The 24349-nt window shown below is 36.5% G+C and overlaps 1 protein-coding gene across 2 annotated transcripts in view; it reads left to right on the forward strand.

Moving 5' to 3' along the window:
• The window catches only part of LOC145984232 (metalloendopeptidase OMA1, mitochondrial-like), a 38686-nt gene extending 15577 nt beyond the window's left edge, over window positions 1-23109 (forward strand). Inside the window, exons 5-8 of one of the 2 annotated variants that reach the window (XM_083117807.1) lie at window positions 1880-1987; window positions 6149-6349; window positions 16866-17045; window positions 22164-23109. In XM_083117807.1, the coding sequence (XP_082973933.1) occupies window positions 1880-1987; window positions 6149-6349; window positions 16866-17045; window positions 22164-22229 (555 nt within the window). In that variant the 3' untranslated portion in view covers window positions 22230-23109. Of the gene's footprint in view, window positions 1-1879; window positions 1988-6148; window positions 6350-15867; window positions 15885-16865; window positions 17046-22163 lie in introns of those variants that run through there. The other variant, XM_083117808.1, reaches the window with a different exon arrangement.
• The last annotated feature ends 1240 nt before the right edge of the window (window positions 23110-24349 follow it).

Raw genomic sequence — 24349 nt, forward strand, 5'->3', positions numbered from 1 at the left:
CTCTTTCAACAGCAGGGGAAAGTGACAGCCACACTTTACCTCATATTTGTTTCTTCCATCCTTTAAAAGCTGGATATTTTCTTGCAAGATAATTGTTGAATTTATACTTTTGCTTCGTTATTTCATGAAAGTAAATATTACTTGACAATCAAAATTCTCACTACACTTTTCTGTATCGCGGATGTATAACTCGAAGAGGAACTCACCGACCTCCATGGCAGAGTGGTTAGCACACCGTGCCACAACGCCAGCGATCCCGGATTCGAAACCCGACCTGGTCATGGGTGTTCTTTCTGAATATCCTTTCATCAAAATCATCATATCGTTCATCCTCATCTTCGCGATTAGCCAAAAGTGGCAGAAAAGTAAAGTAAAATGAATCAAATCAATCAATCGAAAAGGAACTGCACATAGTACATGTGTTCCAGCAGTCTCCGAGGGCGAAGCAATGAGTTTGAATAATACTAATGACACGGGTGCAAAATTTTTCCTATTTGCCATTTTTATGCCTCTGTAGTAAAACATAGGGCCTAAAGTTTAAGGTTCGTTTCATGGTGTTTCTAGTCTGAAAACACATTTTTATAGTGCTTATAAATGCCTATTTTGAGTGTTAGTGCCTATTTTGCTTAATGGTGTCAAAAAATTTATATTCTGCAATTTTTTTGCATACTTCAGCTTTCTTTACATGTCTTTGGCTTTTCCCACATTGAAAGATGTAAGGCTTTGTTGATGTTGTACTGACTGAAATCTGGTATTTGCCAGATTTGAGGGTTTCAACTGGAACATTGTTTTAATTATTTCTTTTGTTACGATGGTACATACCTGCTCGAGCATTATTCGCTCGAGTGAAGTAGTTGCCAATTCTGCAAAGCCATCTAGCGTCATCCGTGCAAACTATTAGATAATCTAGCAAAAAAGTCTCGATGCAGCACTCTAGTGTAAAGGTCTTTTGACTCACTCTGTCTATGGCTATTAGTATTACTTATACTGCAATGTTGAACACTCTGAATATATTCCTGTTATATGATATACAAGCAACAAATTTCATTTATAACTTGTGTATTCACACATAGTGCATTTTTTGGCATTCTATTTGAAATCTGCTGCTGTGTAGATATTATTTTGGATTTTATCCCCTTTCCAATTCTCACTTGCAATGCACTTCTCTGTTGGGATTTCCAGGAAAATGCAGTGCTCCATATGCCTGTTGGTAATACTATACTACTGCTTACAGAAACTCGCAAATCCTTGTTTCATCAAATAATACTGCAAAGAGATCAGCCACCTTATGCTGTGACAGCTGTTCTGAAAATTTCCTTGTATTGTTAAGCTGAAATCTGCACTAATTGTATTCGTTTTCTCAAATACGTTCAGCTAATGATATTTTGAGGTTTCTTGAGTTTGGTTTTAAGTCCACTTTATGTGAAGGAAGGCTAATCTGGACTGGACCTATGGTTTAAAGTGGGAACCGAACCACTTGTGCCTCCACTGGGTATCAAACTTGGGACCCCTTGATTACAAGGCAACGGCATTACTGCTGCAGCTAATGACATGATATTGTGGAATTTACCATAGTATATCATACATGGCCTTAAAATTACTGTGAACCTGAACCTGTGTATCTAATAACCAGGTAACACAATATGTAGTCATTTTCTTGAGAGGAATTATCTGTTTATGTATCAATTATTTATATCTGTATCAAGTGAAAAATATGCAACAAGCTGCTCTGATTTTCCTCTTTATTTGTGATACTGATATTTTGTGGGTATTTTAATGAATCAATATGTTTATATGTGCCTAGTGTTGAATAAAGTGTGCAATTTTGATAATTCAATGAACATTTCATTAATGTCACATTTCTGTTTGTTTTTTGAAGGATGGAAGTCTGTTCATATTCACAGGCCTTTTCAAGCTTATTGATAATGATGACCAATTGGGATTTATTTTGGGTCATGAGCTGGCACATGTCGTATTGTCTCATGCCGTAAGTTAAAAAATATTGTATTTAATTTTCTTGAAGTAGTTTTAGGATATTCTCTTGTTGAATGTGCTGACATTTAGTGATGCAGGAGGTAACTGTATTGATAATTGCAAGTGCTTAATTCAGAAAAAGTACTGCTCAGCAAAGAAGAGAAAACTCTTGGAAAACATGCGAACTAAAATCCACCCCACTTGTTTCTGTCCCAGTGAAGGGCAGCAGACGAGAATATGGGGGAAATTCTTATTTTCCTCTGCTCTCAAATGGCACGCTGTTGCCACGTTGCCTCACAGCTGTTCTCGGACAGATGGAATTCTAGTTGACCTGCCACAAAACACGATGTTCAGGGTGGAGCGGCCAGTGATTGAAGAAGAATGGATAGTGTTCGTGACGATTCCAGATTTAAATAATTAATAATAATAAAATCTATTGTCATGGTTTTGATTCTTACTATGCAATATTAAATATTACCATTTAACAAACATTTTATCTTCAAGTTAATTATAATTATATCCTTAGAGACAGTGGCGGTGATTGGGGGACCAGGCCAGATGTGCTAACTTAAGATAAATTTTGGGGGCAAGGTTCGCATAAACAATATTTATGTAAATAAATAACCTGTCAAATATACACTCAGCTTACATTTTAAAAAGAAAGAATGATTTGAAGAGGTTTTCTCGGGCAATCTGCCAGGTGATTTCCGGATAGGCTTTTGAGAGCTAACGTCACTCTCATCTTCAGGGATTGAAGTGAATCCCTTAAGATGAGAGTGACTTTAGCTCTTGAAAGCTCGGAACAAGTAACATCCTTCTCTCGCTTCGTTGTCAAAAAATTTAACAACATTCGAAATCACCTCTATGCTCTCACTATGTACGATTTTGCCCTTCATTTCGGTACTAACAACAGATGCACTCAAACTCAATGACCTTTTGTCCATGTAAGTTTGGCATCATTGAAAGGGTGTCAGAAATCGAGCAGTCCTTGCTACCCCTCACCTCCCACTCGACCCAACCTTCAAACAAACAAGTTGCTCACAGGACAGCAGCGCCAGAGAGACTTTCTCATCTTTGCTGAGCAGTACATGTGCTGTAAAACATCCCAGGTATGTATGTGTGTAGTTTTCATTTTTTCTTTCTTTCACAAAACATTTGAACATTATAACATGTTATATAATTTTCTTCTTTGAACCACAAGGAAATTGTGGTTTATATATTGAGTGATATTTGCTGTTTCTTTCCATTTTTGTTTTTCCACTCTTCTGGTTCCATCCCCTTTTCATACATTATGTGTGGGTGTGTGTGCAGTTAATATAAATTTTGATAAAAAATTTCATTTTTACCCAAAGCACCAAGAGTCTTCTTCAGGGCAAGAAAATTAAAACTAAAAACAGTCAAATGTATGCAGAGAATGTTACTCACTTTTACACAAAACTATGCTTTCTTGTTATTAATGTCAGTGGCCACTGCCACTATCATCATTGGAACTTGCTGCACTGTTGTCATCTGCCTACCTGCGCCTATGTCATCTGCCAAAGAATGCCAATCAACAATGTGTTCAAATGAGGATGGTGGCAGTGGCCACTGAAATGAACCTTCAGTTGACTGGAACCTGTGCCACATATACAGCGTCTAATATAGCCATTATTCATAGCTAAATTTCCTTTTCCATAATCGTGACTCATCTTCATCGTTGTAATTAGTCAAAAAAGTGAAGTAAATTTTATAATGAAATACGAAAACAACTTGCATGCAAGACACTGAATGATATCCCAGTCCTCGACACATTTGAGTTCACAATGAATGTAGCAAAACAGAACATGTGAGCATGAGTGGAGGAGGACAAGCATGAGGATAAAACAAATGACTGTCACCTTTAGTTTGTATGTTTTCCAGGGTCTTTCTCATCTTGATAGAACTATGGGGACCAAGACACAAAAATGAAGAATGGAAGAATGGGGGGAAAATTTTATAACATTTTTTTCTATTGCAACCATGAAGATTGTATGTGTAAAGCAGTAAAATGTAAAATCTAATTACCACTGAATCTGTGGTATTATAAATATTTTCGTCATTTTTCCTTATATGCCTTCATGTGTGTGAATTTGACTCATGTTTCATTATAATTTGAAGTGATCACTGGTAGCTGTATTCTAACCCCAAGTTTGACTTAGAATGTGTGGCGAATACTATCATATCATTTGTTACGCTTCAATTTTGCATATACTACTGCTACCCAATAGCAAAATTCTCTAAATACAATATTGAAGCGTATGATGTTTTGGAAGCTGCTACCTTAGTATTATTATTTCGCCCAGCCCAATATACTTCCCTGAACTACGTGCATCGATTTTTGGCTTGCTCCAGGAATGAAAGAACTCAAATCACCGAGTGCACCAATCCGGGTTAACGCAATCTTATTGAGAAGTGGGGGAATCGTCTATTTCCCCCTCCCAAGAAAATTACGTACTCCCAAAACAACCCAGATAAATTATCACTTTCAGCCTAGATTATTCTACGTCAACGGCTATTTTGCAAAACAGTAACAACTTAGTCTACTCTTTGATTGATTAAAATTTGTACTCAATTTTAACAAGGTTTTATTCAAGAACTGTTTAACTTTGTAAAAAATAAGAACAGCGACTTGATCAGTACAATAGGTTCAATATCTTAATTTCCCAGAATATAACAATTCAATGAAAAAATACTGAGTCAATAATGTTCACAATTTAAAGTTAAGCGGACCTCAAATACTATTTTTTTACATTCACTTATCCCTTACTTTGTCATTTACTTATTTTAGTTCCCATTCAAACAACCTACAATAAACAGGAATGAACTCTTCCCAAATTTAGTTTCTATATACACGCATTCAATCCCCCTCCCAATTCTTCATTCAAATATTAAAACAAGTAAATATAAATAGATACACCCATTTGAAACACATCCCAACAATCGTTCATACACTATTTGAGGTGGTGCCGAAACAAGTCACTGATAGAATTATTTTTATAAAAAAAAAAGTATACGTAATAATCCAGCCAGTTGCGGAGTGGAGAGACAAAAAAAAAAATTAACACTACTTAATTTCTTTTTGTAATAAGGAATTCAATAAAAGTTGCTCATCAATTTAGAACTATTAATCTCTGTTACTAAACAAGTCGTGTACCCGAGTTACAAAAAATGAATTCGACAAAACCCCCATACTGACCTGACCTCCTTCCTTCCCCGTTACGCAACATGGCAGAATCCAGATGGCTTGGAAGATATGGCAACTCAAACGTATAACGTCAGTTAAAATGCCATGCCAAATACGCAACGAAGGGGAGGTAAAAGGTCGGGCACCTGTTGGGCGCACTACTAGATATACCTATAGTCTCTCTGCTCCGGCTGGCGTATAATGCTGGTCTGTCCTTGGTCTCGAGAGTATCGGAACTGTACTGTGTCTGTTTCTCTTTCACCCAGTTCCCAACGCTGCTCGGTCGACAAGTATATTTTACGCATGCGCGAGTGACGTGCTGAGGCAGCGAGTGCCCTCTATCGAGAAGCTGCTCAACATGATACATTACGTAACCATCAGTGACTTATTTGGCGCATGGCATATTTCACTCTCGTATGTCAAGAGAAGAGAATAACTGTGGCGGGATGATATTTATATAATGTATATCAACCGTCACAAATGACAAATGTGATGCAAGTGCTGTGGTGATTTGTGATAACCTAATAAGTACTTATAGTACAGACCTATATTCAATATGGTGCCGTGTGTTAATTGAAAAAAATATTTACATCGATTATGGTAAAGTTGTGTAAGAAGGCCACTAAAATAATATTATTCAAGTTTGATTTAATATTGCACTTGATGACATGAGACAAACACTGACTAGAATTTTATTTGTACGTTCTCCCTACATTTTTTTTTCGACTACGGTGAAATTTCTAACCTATTTATAACATTAACTATTTGAAGAAATTATTTTTTGAACTTAGGGTGGCCACTTTCTCCACCATGTGCCACCCCTTCCTCCTATACATTTTAGAGAAATACATTCCTGTTACACAGTAATTGTAATATCTGAGATCCATTATTGTTATTCTCACTGAATAAATCAGATGAACAGATGTGAAATTCATAAATCATGTATGAGAGTATGTATATTTTTTCTTTTAGGCTGAGCAGTTGAGTGATTCCAATATTGCTGAGCTCTTCTTGCTTATCCCTGCAGTATTGCTGTGGGCAATTTTACCTGATGTTGCTGCTCTGTTTTTCCACATTATGTCTTCTTACGTGGCATCTGTTCTCTTTGTACTACCTAAAAGTAGAGAAATGGAAATGGAAGCAGACGAAATCGGACTAAAACTTGCTGCAAGGGTAAATATTTGGTATTAAATATGTGCATGATATGAAAATAGAGCTGGACATTGACAATTTAGTATTAGAGAATTTGGTATCAATTTGAATACTTAATACTGTGGAACCTTGATTTTACGTTTTTCAAGGGACCAAGCTGAAATAACTTAAAATGTGGGAAAATGTAAAATCACAGAAAATTGTGTAACATTTTGCTATGTTGGGATGATCAAGATTGAATGTACTCGTATAATGTGAATGTGAAATCAGAATTCCACTGTATATAAAAGGTAAAAGGTAAAGGTAAAGAGTTCCCCTGTGCATAGCACCACGCCATGAAGGCATATAGGGGGTGTGGGGGTAACGCCCCACACTTTCTTGATCCAGTCGTGAGTGGGGGTGATGTGATCAGCATCATGCCCCTGACTGCCTTTACCCCCCAGGGTTTCCCCCAGATACCCATGTTATTCGATGCTGGGTGGGCACCGGGGCCGCTTCCACCGTTAGAAAAGTTCCCGGATTTGAACCGGCCATAGATCGAACCCGGGACCTTTAGCATGGTAGTCAGACGCGTTACCGACTGAACCACCACGGCCACCTTTCCACTGTATATACCAGCTGATTATAAATTTAACTTTTACTGGCAATTCCAATCTTCGTAGTGGAAGAGATTGATTATTCTGGCAGTGATGCTTCATTTGAAGATATATTTTGCAATAACTCCCTTTTATCATTTTTCCAGATAATACATTTATTAAACACATTACGAAGAAATTTGTGAGATTTTCACTGTGGGAGCTCAATAATGTAGAAAATGTAAAGTTAAAAAACTTTTGTAACATTTTGGTTTAACCATGAAAGTTAAGTTTGTATAATACGTAAAAAGTTAGTAAAAATTAGCGAAATAAATATGCATATTTGTGCAGCCCATTTCCCCCCAAATATGAATCAATCTGTATACAGTTCCTTCTATCAAACGTTAGAATCACTTTATGAGCAGGGGTCTTCCCTTATTGTTGCAGGGGATTTTAATTTCCCTCAGATAAAGGGGGAGGATCACAATCTCTTTTTTTCAAACTAAGCTTGCGTAGAATTGAGTCATTTCATGTCACTCCACCTACTAAACAGCTTCAATGACATAAAAATAGTCACAAGGGAATCCGATTCTCTCACCCAGCTTTAAATATTGACATTTCCATGACTAAATCTATCACAAAAAATTCAATTCAAGCAGAATATAACTGTAACTTTAGGAATGCAGATTTTTTAAAAATGTATAATCTTATGAGAGTTGTAAATTGGAATGATCTGAAGAAATACACTAATATTAATGCCGCTATTGATAAGTTCTATGAAATGGTGTATGACATATTTAACAAATGTGTACCTTCAACGAAAACTCAACCGAAGAAATTTCCACGCTGGTTCTCACGGGAAATTATAAAGAATATCAGGAAAAAAGCATATCATAGGCAAAAAAATCATTATGAGAAATTTAAAGAACTTTGGAATATTGTTAAACGAGGGATTCAAAAAGCATATACACATTATATTTCAAGCACTGAGTATAACATACTTCATACCCCTAATCTTATCTTCAGCTTTGCCAAAAATATGAAAAAACAAAAAAAAGCAGAACCTTTTCAATATCAAAGTAAAGTACTTTCTGACACACTAGAAGTAACAACAGCGTTTGCTAAATATTTTCAATTGGTGTACCGGCAGGATGATGGAAAAAATAAGACTTTGAATATTCAATCTTACAGTGAAATCGATAAACTAAACCTATCAGATATTACTTACGTGAAATTTAGGAGATTTCGCACTTCCGCGTTGCACAATTTAATGGTTCAATCCTATTAATTTCGAAGATCCACTGTCTTCATTCACAAAAGGGTACGGCGTTTGAAGCGGAGATGGTACCGCGTCACTACATTGTTTGTTCCCGGGCGGCGGTGGTTGCGATTTTTTCCGTTCGGCGGCACTGGTGCGCGCATCTTGGTTTGCGTCGTCTGCTTCCTGTTGTCCGGTGGCGTTGTCAGTTGGGGGCTGGGCCGTGTTGCTCGGTAATGTGCCGTTCCTGTTCCCCGTGTGGCTGGAGGGGGGTCGAGTATGTGTATAGCATCTTTTCTTTTTCAGGTCGGGGATCTTTCTGAGGACAGGGTGCCAAGTTGGGTGTGATTGTCCATTGTCCAGGTTTAGTGCTGGTTTCTGCTGGATGATGGCATGGGTTTCTTTGATGGTGTTTTCTATGACAGAGCCGGTTGGGTGAAGTATGGATATGGAGGAGATGGTGTGGTTAGTGGAGTGGAGGTGTTGGGAGAGGCCTGATTTAGGTGTGTCATTTTTGGCATCTTTTACATGTTCGTTAATCCGTTCTTGGATGGTGCGGATGGTTCTGCCAATGTAGGTGTTGTGGCATTGGCATGTGGTCTTGTAGACACCGGGGGATGCAAGTTTGGGTAGGTAGTATCTCTTGAAGTTGGGTAGTGCCCTTCCGATTTGGGATATGGGTTTGTGTGCTACTCGGATGTTGAAGGGTTTGAGGGCCTTGGCAAATTTTCCAGATGTGGTGGGGTGGTAAGGAAAGGCGATCCATTTGGGTTTAGGATTTTGGTTCGGGTTATCTCTGTTTCTTGGGTGTCTGAACTGGGCTTCTGTTTTTGCACACCACATGGATAGTTGGCGCTTGGTGTAACCGTTGTTTAGGCCTATTTCCGTTACACACGCTATTTCATCTTGCAGGTCATCTTCTGTGCAGCTGTGTGTGAAGGCTCTTCTGTAAAAGTTCATCCATACTCCAGCTTTCTGTTTTGGTGGGTGGTTGGATTTTGCATGGATATACTGGGTGCCCGAACCTGGTTTTCTGTATACGGATGTGACGAACTTGTCTTGGAGTCGTCGGATGCTGAGGTCGAGAAAGTTGAGGTGGCCACTTTGTTCCCTTTCAACGGTGAAGTTTATGTTGGGATGTATGTTATTGAGGGCAGTTAGGAGATGGGTTAGGTCCTCTTCCTGTTTGTAAATGACTATGGTGTCATCGGCATAGCTTTTGTATCTTATATGAGCAAACTCTGATTGGGTGAGAATTGACTTCTCGGCCACATGCAGCACTATGTTGGATAGGGGTGCAGAAAGGGGGTTGCCCATCGCTAGGCTCCCTGTCTGGTGGAAGAAACTGTCCTCGAACTGGAAATAGTTGTGGGTGAGGCAGGCTTGTAGAAGGTTGCAGATTTCATCAGTTACAAATGGAGGCGTACTATTGCTGAGTAGCCATGTTCTGGTGGAGTCAAGTGCAAGGCTGATCGGAATGGAGGAGTACATGTCCACTACGTCTATGCTGGCTAGTTTGCAGTTGTCGGCTTTGACAAAAGAGGTGACAAATTCTTTTGCTTTGAGGCTGTTTTTTAGGCAGTAGGTGAGTTTGTCATTGTGGGCGGTCAGTTTCTGGAGGAGCCATTTGGTCAGGGGGAGACTTGGTTGATTGAAGCCGGCCACTATGATTCTCAAGGGGGTTCCTGGTTTGTGAGTTTTTGGTATGCCATATGCACAGGGAAGGCTGGGGTGGGTGTTCCTTAGTTTCTTCTTTTCACTATCTTGAAGGAGGGAGCAGTTATCTATGGCTCGGCTGTATTGTATCTGCTTGTGGGGTCACGTTTCAGCTTTTTGTAGCCATCAGAGTTTAGTTTTGCTTGCATTTTGTCACTGTATTGGCCTTTTCCCATTATTTCGAAATTAATAGGATTGAACCATTAAATTGTGCAACGCAGAAGTGCGAAATCTTCTAAATTTTACGTAAGTAATTTTAAACCACGTTTACCGCAACCACCATGAATAGTATCAGATATTAGTCTTAAAGAAATCGAAGATGCCATTAAAAATCTTAAACCGAAGAAATCTATTGGTTCCGATAAAATTCCACCTTACTTACTTAAAGGATGCGGTGAGATACTCAAATACACACGCTGTTCAATCTTGTACTTTCCACCTCAACATTTCCAGATATTTGGAAATTAGCAAAAATTACCCTGATACCAAAAACAAATAAGCAAAATGATGTAGAGAATTACAGGCCGATAGCAGTCCTGGCAGCACCTGCCAAGCTCTTAGAGCAAATTCTTTACAAGCACATTTCTTATCACATACGATCAGTGATCTCTCCTTATCAACATGGTTTCTTATGTAAAAAGTCTGTCTGTACCAACCTATCAGAAATCACCCATTTTATCGCAACTGCGATGAATAGCGGAGCTCAAGTAGATGTAATATATACAGATTTTTCGAAAGCGTTTGATACCATAAACCATAGAATTTTAATAGAAAAACTGAAATCATACAATCTATCGAATCCGATGTTACAATTGTGTCAATCCTACTTAACAAACTGCAAACAGTACGTCACGTTTCAGGGAAATACTTCCGATGAATTTGAAGCTACATCCGGAGTTCCCCAAGGCTCTAACCTTGGTCCCTTATTCTTTCTCATGTACATAAATGATCTTCACGAACATCTGAATCAATCGGGTAAACTACTTTTTGCAGACAATTTAAATATAGAAAAGAATTTGCAGTTACAATGACTGTACCAAGTTACAAGCAGACATAAACAGTCTTGTGGAATGGTGTGAAAGCAACAAACTAATCTTAAATAGCGAAAGATGTTACCAAATGTCATATACTCGAAACACTACATCAATAAAATACGACTATTGCATAAATAAACAAAAATTAAAATGGGTAGAAACAATCAAAGATCTAGGAGTTCTGTTTGATTCTAAACTTACATTTCATGTGCACGTTAACTTTGTAACAAATGAGGCTTACAGACGTCTGGGATTTATAATACGTACATGCAAAGAGTTCAAAAATGTCGGAAGCTTAATGATGCTTTATAATGTTTACGTTAGAGTGAAATTGAATACACAAGCATAGTGTGGCACCCTCAAACCCAGCAAGATATAAACAAAATAGAACAAATTCAAAGTCAATTCTTAAGACACTTAAAGTACAAACTAGATGGTATATACCCTCAAATGGAATCCCGTGAGAACCTTCTCAGATATTTTAACCTAACAACTCTCAACAACAGACGCATCATGCATCAGCTCATTTTCCTCCACAAAATTTTAAATAATCTCATTGAAGCTCCTTTCGCCCTGTCACAACTCGACTTCTACGTCCCCTCAATCAAATTACGACCAAGAAGGCAACTCTTCAGCCTCCGTCGTAATAGAACCAATGCTCTGACAATATCCCCAATTTGGAATATGTGTAAAACATTTAATGATACCATCAAAAGTGAAAACAGTGTTGACTTATTTCACCCGACCGCAATTTTGAGAAGGAATATACTAAAATTACATAAATTACAATAGAACCTAAGAGTTGTATGTTTGTTATATGTTTTTTTGTCTATATACTACATTCATCTGTGCAATATTTCAATAATGTTATCACAAAAATATTGTATAATGAACGCCATTAATGGGTAATATACCTGTTGCGTTCAATTTCTGAAATAAATAACAGGTGATGTATTTAGCTAAATTTGTAGACTTTTTCTTGCAAGGCTGTTTAAAGGGAAAATGTATGAAAGACACCTGACTGAAAATTTGAAACTAGTATCTGTCTTCATACAATGAAGAATAAACACTGATAAGCATACAAAAGAAAAATTACTGAAAACTTAGGTCATATACTTGAACTTAAAGAAAGCATTAATTTATCCCTTACGTACTATTCTTTTTATGAAATAAATATAGTGCACAAATTTCAAAACAGAGCAATACCAGGTAAAACGTAGTCGAAGCATGTTTTTTCTCTCCGCAAAAGGTGTCATTATTCTACTGTTTTTTTTTTTTGTTATATTTGTGTGCTTCAACGCCGTGTATGTGAAGAACAGTTTTCTAGTGGGTTTGCGTGTAGTTTTGACGCTTCATTTGATGGATGGAGCCTGGGAAATAGGAGCTTTTTATTTCCTGCAGCTGGATGTGTACCTGGACTCTTGGCAGCCATGTCACGGTCACTGACCCAAGGGGACGAACCACGAGGTAAGCAAACCGTCGCCCGGCACTTTCACCTGCTTTGCCTCGCGCTCATGTGCGGCGACATCCACCTTAACCCCGGTCCCTCAAATCAAAATGCAAACAGAACATACAGAGCATAAAGAACAAGCTCTCTGATTGTGCTATAAACCTAAGTGAGTTAATACAATATGACTGTTTAGTTTTCACCGAGACCTGGCTGAATGATACTGTGAGTGATGCTGAACTTCCCTTCGCCAAGCACTTTAACATTTTTAGAAACGACCGTCTAAATCAATGTGGGGATGGTGTTATGATTTGTGTAAACACGAAATGGAACTGTAAAAACCGTCGTGATCTGAGTCGGGCTTGCGAAGTTATTTGGGTGGAGGTAAATATTCATAAAGAAGAGAAACTTATTCTTGGTTCATATTATCGCCCGCACAAAAACTCTCCCCTCCATATCCTTGAAGCTTGCAGGGATTTAGTGTTGGCAGCTATGAAATGTGGAAATGTCGTGGTGTGTGGTGATTTCAATCTCTCCATTGAGTGGGAAAATCCAACAACTGGAATCGTAAATTGTTCAAGTGATCAGTGGTTTCTCGACACTTTCATACACGGCATGGGGTTGAAGCAGCATAACATGCACAAAACGCATGGAGAAAGCAATTTGGACTATGTGCTGGCAACACTGTGCAAACTGGAGATAACACCTGAGAGGCATTTGCTGCCCTCGGACCATACCTCTCTCGATGTCGCTGTGAGCCTCCCCTCCACTGAGAAGGTCAAAAATTTCCACCCCCAGAACAGTCCTCGCCACCTGTGCCGAAAAACCCCCTAGATCGATGTCCGGCGAGCACTCGATGCCTATCTCTGGTTTCTGCTGGAAGAGGAAGAGGTCAACGACACCATGGAGACTTTGTGCCTACGAAGAAAGTGCGTTCTGCAAAATATCCAATTTGGTTCGACAGCGAACTTATCCTTACATTGAAAAACAAAAATCTGGCCTGGAACTTGTGGAAGCAGTATCCGAATGAACATACCCACAAAACGTTTAGTGATATTCAGAGACATTCAAAATATTTACTCAAAACAAGGTATACTGAATATGTAAATAACATAACAGACGAGTGTGTTGCTGAACCGAAGAAGTTCTACTCATTATTTAATTCGAGAAAACAGAATCCTCGTTTGCCTATGGAAATTGTAAATAATTCTGACACCGCTGTTGGAGACAAAAGAACACAACTTTTTAACACTTTTTTTCATGAAAATTTCTCCTCAGAGACAGTTTCCGAATCTCTTCCTCATGTTAAGTCTGTTAGTTCCCACACTCTCTCCTCGGTCAAAACCTCCCCTCAAGAAGTCAAATCTCTCCTCCTCTCTTTGCCGTTGCGCCGGTCCTTAGGCCCCAATGAAATTCCAACAATTTTCCTGCGCAACGCTGTTGACTCCCTGGCTCACCCTCTGTGTCTCTTACTAAACAAGTGTTTTTATGCAGGTGTGTTTCCTGAACTGTTCAAACGTGCAAATGTTGTACCGATCTATAAATCTGGAGACAAACATTCTGTAAAATCTTATCGACCAATCTCTCTTTTGTCACCTCTCTCTGTCATCTGTGAGAAAATAATCAAAGACAGGTTGCTGAAGTTCACATCTCCGCTTATAAATACTGCTCAGCATGGTTTTCTTCCAGGCAGCTCTTGCTTGACCAATCTATCAGTATTACTTTCTCATGCTACTCAGTCTATCTCAAACAATTCCCAGCTTGACGTTATATATTTGGACATTTCAAAAACTTTCGATAAAATTAACCATAATCTCCTTCTTCACAATCCAGATTTCACATCCATGGTAAACTTCTATCTTTGCTAACAGACTATCTGCATGCACGAGAGCAGCGTATTATCCTCTCTGGCTCCTCTTCCAGCTTTCTACCTGTCCTGTCCGGTGTCCCCCAGGGGAGTGTCTTAGGCCCACTTTTGTTCCTTCTTTACATGGATGATCTGCCAGACAGACTGTCTTCTCTTCCCATAAATGTACTTCTCTTAGCCGATGACTGTAAACTCTTCAAAGAAATTTCATCGGAATGCGATTCACTAATCCTTCAACAAGCTCTTACAGAACTACTTGTGTGGTGTCGCCAGTGGAAACTTGAATTGAATCCTCAGAAATGCTCCTGCCTCACCATTTCCTTAAAAAGGAACAAACTGAACTCTCTTTATACTCTCGAAAACTGTCCCATCAAAAATGTTTCCTATCAAAAAGATCTTGGTGTTATCATTGATGAAAAGTTAAACTTCAATGATCACATTACATATACTACTAAACGAGCCATGCGTCTCCTTGGTATTCTGTACAGGTTCCCTGAAATCCAAAACCAATCAGCCATTAGCATATTTTTCAAATCCTTTATCTCTCCCATTCTTGAATACTGCTCCCCCATCTGGACTATGGCTTCTAAAACTAATCTTTCCAGGATTGATTCTGTCCTCAGCTTTTTCCTTGCCATTGCTCGCCATAGAATTCCTTCTCTCAGACACCTCCATAAAACAGATATTATGACTATTTTGAAGATCCAGTCACCACACACTCGTCACGAACTAGCAGACATGAAATTTTTGCACAAAATCATTAATGGCAAAATTAAAACCGAATTCCTTGTCAACCAATTTCATCTACGAGTACCCACACAGCCAACCCGCTACGTAAAACTATTTCACATTCCCGCTACAAGGCTCTCTCTCCTTCAGCGGTCTCTTTACTATAGGCTCCCCCACTTATATAACAACCTACCTATAAATAACGATATTTTCTTGTCAGAACACAGTTTTCGACAATCGCTAAGAATGTACGTGTAACAATTTCTTTTTTTCATCTGCTATCTTGTATTGTCTTGTTTTGTTGTTGTTATTTATATTTTTATTATTGTTTTTATTTTTTTCTTGTTGCTACAGTTTCAGTATAAAATGGTCATTCAGTACTGTATCTGAAACTTTAATTAAATAAATAAATAAAAAACGAATAATTTTTTATCATCCCTTTCTCATAAAATACATAAGATTGAGGCTCATGAAAGCAGTAGCTAATCACCAGGAATTCTGTGAATTCCAGTTGTTAAGTAAGGTTGAAATGGAGCTAACATTTGCTTGTACCCATGAGTATTAAAAAAATAACCTGACCAATGCTGATAAAATCAGGAACTGTACTTGAATTTTATCTTGAATATTATAAATATATATAAATAAATATATATATAAATGACTATAAACTTACTTGAATATTATTTTCCAGCCATGCTGGAAAAGAACATGTGCTTTGTATTGCTATATGTTGCAAAATTTTGAAAATTAATAATTTTTTGGCCTGTGTTGGAATACTGCAATTTTGTATTTTCAAACTTACCAATTCAAGCATCAACAATGATATATATAATGACATAATATTGATGTTAATATAATATCACTATTTTATTTGTAAAATATGAAAACTCTTATTTTTCTTCTCTTTTTCTAGCACTTTCTGGATTATAGGTGAGAGATGAAAAATATGAATTAATTTTTTGTAAAATTTGGTTGCAAAAATCAATCTGTTTAAATACCAAATCTAGAATATCATAAATATGCATGCTGTTTCATAGATGCAAAATAATCTAACACAGTTAGGTTTCATATTTATGTTCCAATATACTTATATAATCGATTCAGAATAATTTATTCTTTTGGTAATATTCAAGTGTTGAAATCAAAATATAGTAAATTCAGTAAGATTATCAGTACCAGTCATTATACAGAGGCATATGCCTAAACTGCATTTTTCATAAGCTGTCACTGTTCCCGCGCTTGACGAACATTGATCTTTCTAGCAGAAACCACATGATATCGATGTTACTGTCAACCCCCCACTTTTGGGTAAATGCAGACTGAACATAAGCTACACAGGAATACACAAATGCATGTACAGCACACGAACTTCTACCATGATAATTGTACAACATAACCTTCTTGAACAACATTTAAAAAATGAGGAATTGGCAACATCATGTGCATAAGTGCTTCTGTACTTTCCATTTGCTCCTGTCTGCCCAGCAGATGACATTTTGCTTGTTTCTGATTGGCACACGATTTGTCGAGCATGGAAGGGCGACAAGTTGGAACAAGTGTGGTTAACTCAGATGTGCACAATCCAGGACATAGTGTTTGATTCAATCAGCTATTGCACAGAAAGGCTAATCGGGACTGGACCTACAGTTTAAAGTGGGATCCGAACCACTATGTCCCTCCACAGGGTATCGAACCTGGGATACCATAAGAAAACACACTGAGACAAAAATCCTGTTAACTAAGGATAAAAGTAATCTTAGAATGTGTGTTCTTACTTTTATTCCAGTTTCATTGTTCATTAGTAACTGTGTTAGTCAAATGTATGCATGTCTCTTTCTTTTTTAAAGACACTTTTTTGTGTGGGAGAGTGAACAGATAAAGGCTAATTGATTGTTTTTTTCTTATTTCTAGGCCTGTTTTGATGTTCATCAAGCCCAGGTGTTATGGAAGAAAGTACACGGCATGATAAAGGCTGATAATTACGTAAATGCCCCAATTGAATGGCTCTCCACCCACCCAAGATCTGAAGACAGATTAGAAGCTCTGTCAGAGATCATGCTCAAGGCATGTCAGGAAAGGACGAACAATGGGGTATGTATAAAAAATGCATCCCAAGATAGCTATATTACAACTTTAATTAATGGAACAACAATTGTTCTTGGTTTGTATTAGGGGCTAAATTAAACTTAAAATCTGAGAAAATGTAAAACCCTGTGATAAAATCTAATTTAATTTAATTTATGAATCTTAAAAATTTGAAGCCATTAATCAAACCTGATACTGCATATGCATAATGATTAATACGGTGAACTGAATATAAGAAGTTTTATTTCTCTTCTTAGAAGCCACACAGACACAATATGATTGAACAAAAAAATTAAGTCCCTTCACAGACTGTCTCGCACTATGAAAAATAAGGTGAACATATTTGAGTATGACAATGTTTGGAAACAAAACGTTTTAACACTTCCCCTTACTCAAATATGCATACATACATATGACCATAATTATTTCAAACCTAACTGTGATACATAATTGTCATGCACAATTTTAGATACAGGTTTTGTTAATAAATCTGCAATCATATCATTAGTTGGTTGATAAACCAAATGAAAATCTCCTTGTTGAACAGCATCCCTAATATAATGATGTCGTACATCATTGTGTTTTGTACGCCTATGGTGCTGAGAATTTTCAACAATTTTATGAGCACTTAAATTATCATTAAAAATTGTAATTGACACCATAATATCAATTATCTCTAATAATAACATAACCTTTTTCAGTAACTTGGTTAACAGAGAACAAAGTAGCTGTACTATCTGGAACATACATCACTTCAGATATTAACTTCTGCACATTATTTTTGAGATTTACTTTCACATCACCAATTCCATTACTTATCAACTTTTGATTATTTGCAATGGTAATTTCAGATGATTTAAAATTTGAATAATTAACAAACCAATCATTACGTTTACACATATGTGAATTACACCCTGAATCTAGTAACCAGTCATCATCATTAAACATTTTACTGGCATAAGCACGGTGGGTAGTCAACAACAAGGAACTATTGTGTTGCGATGAACTTGGTCCTTGCTTCGTAACTGTAGGTTTCTTCATCCGCTTCTTAGACTTCTGTAGTTGAGGACATCTTGGCTTTATGTGGCCTTCCTTCTTGCAATGATGTCAAATAGGCACAAATGGACCCTTCTTCTTATCTGAAGCTAATCCTTGGAAACACTTTCACTTTGTTGAAAATCACCCTGCATGAGCCGTGACTTCACAAACTCGCTTCTAAGTTTCGTCTGGGTTCCTTCAATACCCATTACCAAAGGATTAAACTCTTCAGGCAATCCAATCAACATAATTTCGGTGATTTCTTCATCACCACGTCCGCTAACTCTTGTTGCAATGAGATGATTTCACCCAGGTACAAGTCCATTGAAGGAAAATCTAAATAACACACTCTTGCCAGTCTTATTTTAATTGCTAAGCACCTACGTATACCTTGGTTTTCGTAAGCTGCCTTCAGATTATCCCATGCTGCCTTGCACTTTGCGCATTTCTAATATGTGGGTAGCAAGAAGAATGTACGTACAAACAAATCTTGGCATACGCTTTCTGGTCTCGAACTGGATCCACTGGAGTAGTACTTTCGAAGCAGTCCCATAAACCACAATCGATCAGAGTTAATTTCATTAAGAACTTCCACTTGGCGTAATTCTTAACACCTTCCAGTTTTTCGATGTTCGGCTGTCCACCACTATTAATCACAATTGGAGTAGTCATTTTTCTTAGTGTATGTAGTATCGAATATTACAGAGCACAAATTTTGATTCAAAACTTCACAAGCACTACATGCATTATCATATCATGTGATCAGTCATAAATACATCACAAAATTTTCCACTGTGATGAAACAACTCCAAAGTACATTGCAGCACAGTTTTTGAACACCTGGGCTGGGCCCATAACCTGTTAAAAATTTGAAGCCATTTATCAAACCTGATACTGCATATGCATAATGATTAATATGCCGAACTGAACATAAGAAATTTTATTTCTCTTCTTAGAAGCCACACAGACACAATAAGATTGAACCAAAAAATTAAGTCCCCTCACAGACTATCGCACTATGAAAAATTAATGTGAACATATTTGAGTATGACAATGTTTGGAAACAAAACATTTTAACAATGAATCTAAATGAAGATTGTAGAGACAAGTCAACATTAGCACAGATGTTTTGATACTGGCTGAAATTAATGGTATATGTATTAGAAACTCATATCTCTGCAGATGTCATTACTGACCTCAGACAGTGTGTTCTGGAGACCTGGTAAAGTATGTTACAAACTGACCAACATATTTGTACAGTGGCAGTTGTGATTAAAATCTGATCAGTATTTTCATGAATTATGCACCAAAATTTTGTGTCAAATGTGAAGTTTGTGATGACTGTAATTTTAATAGTCTGATTATCTTATCCATAATTTAAAGCAAAACTCTGATACATTTTATATAACTATTCTTAACAATTTTCAATTGTCAGAATCTGTGCAAATATGTTCTGAACTATTGGAAGGCTGCAAGTTGAATGGGATAAATAGGCTTGCATCCAGTACCACGTCATAGCATAGCCAGGGTTAGGAAGCAGGATTTTTGATAACAGTTGCATGGGAACATTTCTAGAAATGTAGGTTATGTCGTGTTGAGTTAAAATGTGAACTATGATTGTTCAAGCAGAGTGAGCAGTCCTCCAGTTTCTTCCGCCTCTGACTTGCAGTATATTAGAATGCATATGGCATTGTTGTCTTCCACAGCCTATTAGAATGCATATGGCATTGTTGTCTTCCACAGCCTGAAGATTGATGGTTGAAGAGGCAATTCAGATGGTGCAGCAATTTTTTAAGAGGGTTGGGGGGCAAAAATAGTTTTTCATTGTGGGAAGTAGAAATTTTTGTAGACACAACTTGTTATTGATATAAAAATGATTAAGAAGTAGTATTAATAATATAATTATTATTATGAAATATTATGTCCTTTTGGTTACTGGGTTATTTTTCAGTTTCAAATCTTTGCAGTTCTTTTTGCATTTTAATAAGTTTTAAATCTTCTCAACTACATTTTAGTCATATTTACTTTTCAAGAAAATTGTGCTGCTGAAAATCCACATATTTCTTAAGCTCTAGTGAGAGAGAGAAATAAATAAATAAATCACACTTAACTTGGATTGCATGTAAACATAAAGTTAAAATCTAAAATATACAATAATAATTTAGTTTTTTTTATTAACTTCATTAGTTTAAATTATCAGACACCCAGTTGTGTTGAATTATTCAAGTCCTTTCACGAGTACCGCGACACACTTCTCATTTATGAAAAATCGAGGGGGTGGGGATCATTTGCTGAGTGGTCAAGATAACATGCTATGAATCCAGAAGCCCCAGTTTCGAACCCTGGTTGGTCATGGATGTATCATTGTTTGTCCCATCATTATTTCATCAACTTAAAATGTGGGTGAAATTGAGGAAAATTTTATAGCATATTGCTATGTTGGGACCATCAAGTTTGAATGTATAATGTGGAAAAATGTAAAATCTAGGAACGTAAAATCTGTTCATGGAAAATTGGAAAACTGAAAAGGAGGATTGAATGACACCTTGTTTTATGAGGTGTCATTAAATTGCCACTCAAAGACTGCAGAAAGGTATGGAGGACATTAACCTTCTGTAACCCACGCAGCGGCACTGAGTGCTGCCTTTTTTAAAATTTTGAATTATTTTCTTTACCTGCGCAATAATGGTCGGCAAAGCACTAGGTAACGTATCTACATTATTCCCATGAAAACATAGAGGCATTAGCACCTTTGTTCTGGTGTTCTTTCAGTTGCTTACATGCCTATGAAGTGACCTGTCCCCCTTAGGTGGCTCTCAGTACCTCACGCGGGAACATTTCCTACCTTATATCATAACACGCCAGCCATGAATTTGGTGGAAATAAGAAGAATAAAACGACAGTGTGTTGTTCAGAATTCAAATTATTTGTATGCAGAAACCATTGCAGTACCCATACGAAATGTTAGATTTGTCAAAATAAGGATATTGAAAAGTGACAGCATTCGGTTCCTTTTATTTCAGTCAGTGTGTCTTTTATTACATATATCTTGTAAAGGCTAGAGATTTGAAGATTTTAAAAATATTTTGTAAGTTTCTTAGAGTTGTGTTTTACACATTTGATTGCTTTTTCTGAGAGTCAGTAAATTTTGACTCAGAAATTTGAAACAAATATTTCCCTTCTAAGCCCATATAAGTTGTACGATTTCAATGCATTTTGAAAAATTCGTTAAAAACTTTTGAAAAATATGTTGAAAATTTTGTGAATAGTGAGTTAATTTTTTAGTACCTTCATTATGTGGCAAAGTTTTAATTATTTTTAGAATAATAAATTGATGCATTTGATTCAAGAGTAAGCTTGTAATTCTATGAAATACTTTCTCTCATTTTTTAGTTTATTTCCTTTAATAGCTAATAAAGATGTCCAAAATGGATAAGCTTTCATTCTTATATATTTCGCCTGATTTTCAGTAAGTGCTAGTGTAATTCAACATCGATATGCATCAATAATTGATGTAAATAAAGTTGGTTTTGATAGGGTGGCACTGAGTGCCGCATGCGGGACATTAGTGCTACTATGAGGATGCAGATGATGAAGGGTTTAATCAAACAACAGGTCTTGGTTAACTCCTGTTCACATAAAGTGGCACACTTTATAAGGTTGAACAGTTAAAGAATGTGCCACTTTATCTGAACGGGAGTGTACCATTTTTGCCATTTTGGCACTACAAATGTTCAAAATAGGCTTGTCTCCTGTATGCTTTTAACCCAACATAACATTTGATCCCATCTGTGATGTTGCTTCCTGTTGAGAAATGCCTCATGCCAGAGTTTGCAAGGAACTCATCCAGTTACCCAATGATATAAGAAATAGTGGGAAAACAAGTATCCTTTCATTCCCTTATACCACAATTTCCACCATTTCTTTCAGCTCCCACTATACATTTTTGTGGTGCATGATCACCATTTTAATGACACCCTGTATAAGTAAAATGAAAACATGCCATCGAATTTCAATTCCTTAGTGTTCCTTAAGGCAGGCTATTGAGACCATATCAATTCTAATAATTCGTTATTTCTCTTTCAGTGTCCACCGTTGGCTTATACAGACCCATGTCTTTCTGCTAGGAGGAAGCCTAGAAAGAGATCCTAAAATAAAGCAAGAGATATGAGGAGTGTGTTTATCTTGTTAGATATTTTCTAAATTGTTGTTGTTTTGAACCAAAGGTGCATACTGTTACTTAACTCAGATTCCTTGAAATTTGTGCATGTTAAATGCATTTGATTTATTTATTATATCTGAGAAGTTTTAAAATTTTCAGGATTATAAATGTGCTGTGTTCATATCTGATACGATTTGGTGTGCACCCTTTGCTCACTCATTCTTTATTTATGTTTTGTTCCTTTTCTTTATGTTCCTTGTTTATCTTATTGTTAAAAGACAAACTATTTAGTATGAAAGGTATGAAGGCTAAATTTATCTAGAGTGAGATATTTGTAGCATGTTGTGATTTCTGCTAATGTGATTTAGAACCAAAGGTGCAAACTGTTATTTAGCTACAGTTCCTAGAAATGTATGCAAGTTACATGCATTTAATTGTACCTGAGTAGTGTTTTAAATGTTTTAGTGAATTATTCAGAAAATGATACACTATTTTCTAATGAACCAGTATTGTATTTTGTGATATGTTTTAGGATAGAAATTTATCCTAAAAAAAATTTAGTGAGCTATAACTGCCTTAGAGACATACCATTGTCAAAGGGATGACTTCACTTCTTCATATTAGCAATGTCAGACATTATTAAATTACTTAAAAATATTAATGTTTGTGCTCATATGATGAATAAGAAGTGGGGTGCTTGATGAAAGTGTTTTTGTAAATTGGTGTTGGACCAAAAGTGTGTTGTATTTGTATTTCATAAAATTTGATGTGCACCATTGCTCATTCATTTTAAGTTGGAATGTTATGTTCCTTTTCCTTTTTGTTCTGATTTTATTGTTAAATTCTTCAGAGTGGAATCACGTAAACTAATATCATAGGTATGAGTACTTAGTTTTAAGAGATTTTTCTAAATTGACATTATTTAGAACCAAAATTCCATACTGTTACTTGACTGAAATTTCTTGAATGTGTGCATGTTACATGCATTTGATTTATCTTACCTGAGTAGATTTAAAATATTTTAGGATTAAAAGTATGCTGTGTTTGTATTTGATGCTATTTTCCAGTTTCTTTCTTCATCATTACTATATTATTGTAAAAATGGAACCACTTAAAATAATATAAAAGGCATGAAAACTAAATTTATCTTGAGTGAGATTTTCCTACAATGTGGTTCAGAACCAAAGGTGCTTACTGTTAGTTCCTAGAAATGTATGCAAGCTACATGCATTTTTATCTATTTGTACCTGAATAGTTTTTAAAACATTTTAGTTGGTTGTGCAGAAAATGGTACACTATGTTATACACTATTTTCTAATGAACCATTATTGTATTTTATCACATGGTGTTAGAATAGAAATTTATCCAAAAAAAAATTAGTGAGTTATAATTCTGCCTTACAGGTATTCCATTGTTAAAGGGATGACTTAATTTCTTCATTTCTACAGTGTCAGACATTGTTAAATTACTAAGTTTATATTTTCAAAAATATTAAAGTACGTTGCTCACATGTTGAATGAGAATTTTCTTGTTTGAAGGTGTTTTTGTATATTAGTTTTGGAATAAAATACTCAGGACTAAACTTGTGCTGCCTTCTGTTTGAAAAAAATAAACCCTTAAGCCCATGTTTGTTCTCTGATTGGCGTATCAGAACTGGACATGCAGTTTACAATGGAATTTGCTTCACTGCAGAGTGCCTTTGCTGGGAAAGCTACAGCACTGAATAACAGAATGTGTCTTTCATTATCCGATATTACATGGCTATTCTAGCTTGTATGAGACACAAATCATATATCAAAAATTATTGTAGGCATTGATGTCAAAATAACTATCAATGCACCATAACATATTACTAGAGGTATGGAATTTCGTTTTTTGACGAAAACCTGAAATATGAAATAACATGCAGTAATGTTAGTTTTTCATGTTTCTGAAAGGTGTGAGGTGCATTTTTCTACCCTGTTTTGTTACAAAATAGTGCGAAATATACTCTTTAACATGAAATCTACCGTTTATATACAGACGCGACACTTTCTGAAGTCTGAAGTATCCTGTGAGTTATGCAACTCACGGAAAATTGATTAATTTTGCTGTATATATTTGAGAAGCA

The sequence above is a fragment of the Lepisma saccharinum genome, chromosome 2 (genome assembly GCF_977018435.1).
Source record: "Lepisma saccharinum chromosome 2, izLepSacc3.1, whole genome shotgun sequence".
NCBI classification, from domain to species: domain Eukaryota; kingdom Metazoa; phylum Arthropoda; class Insecta; order Zygentoma; family Lepismatidae; genus Lepisma; species Lepisma saccharinum.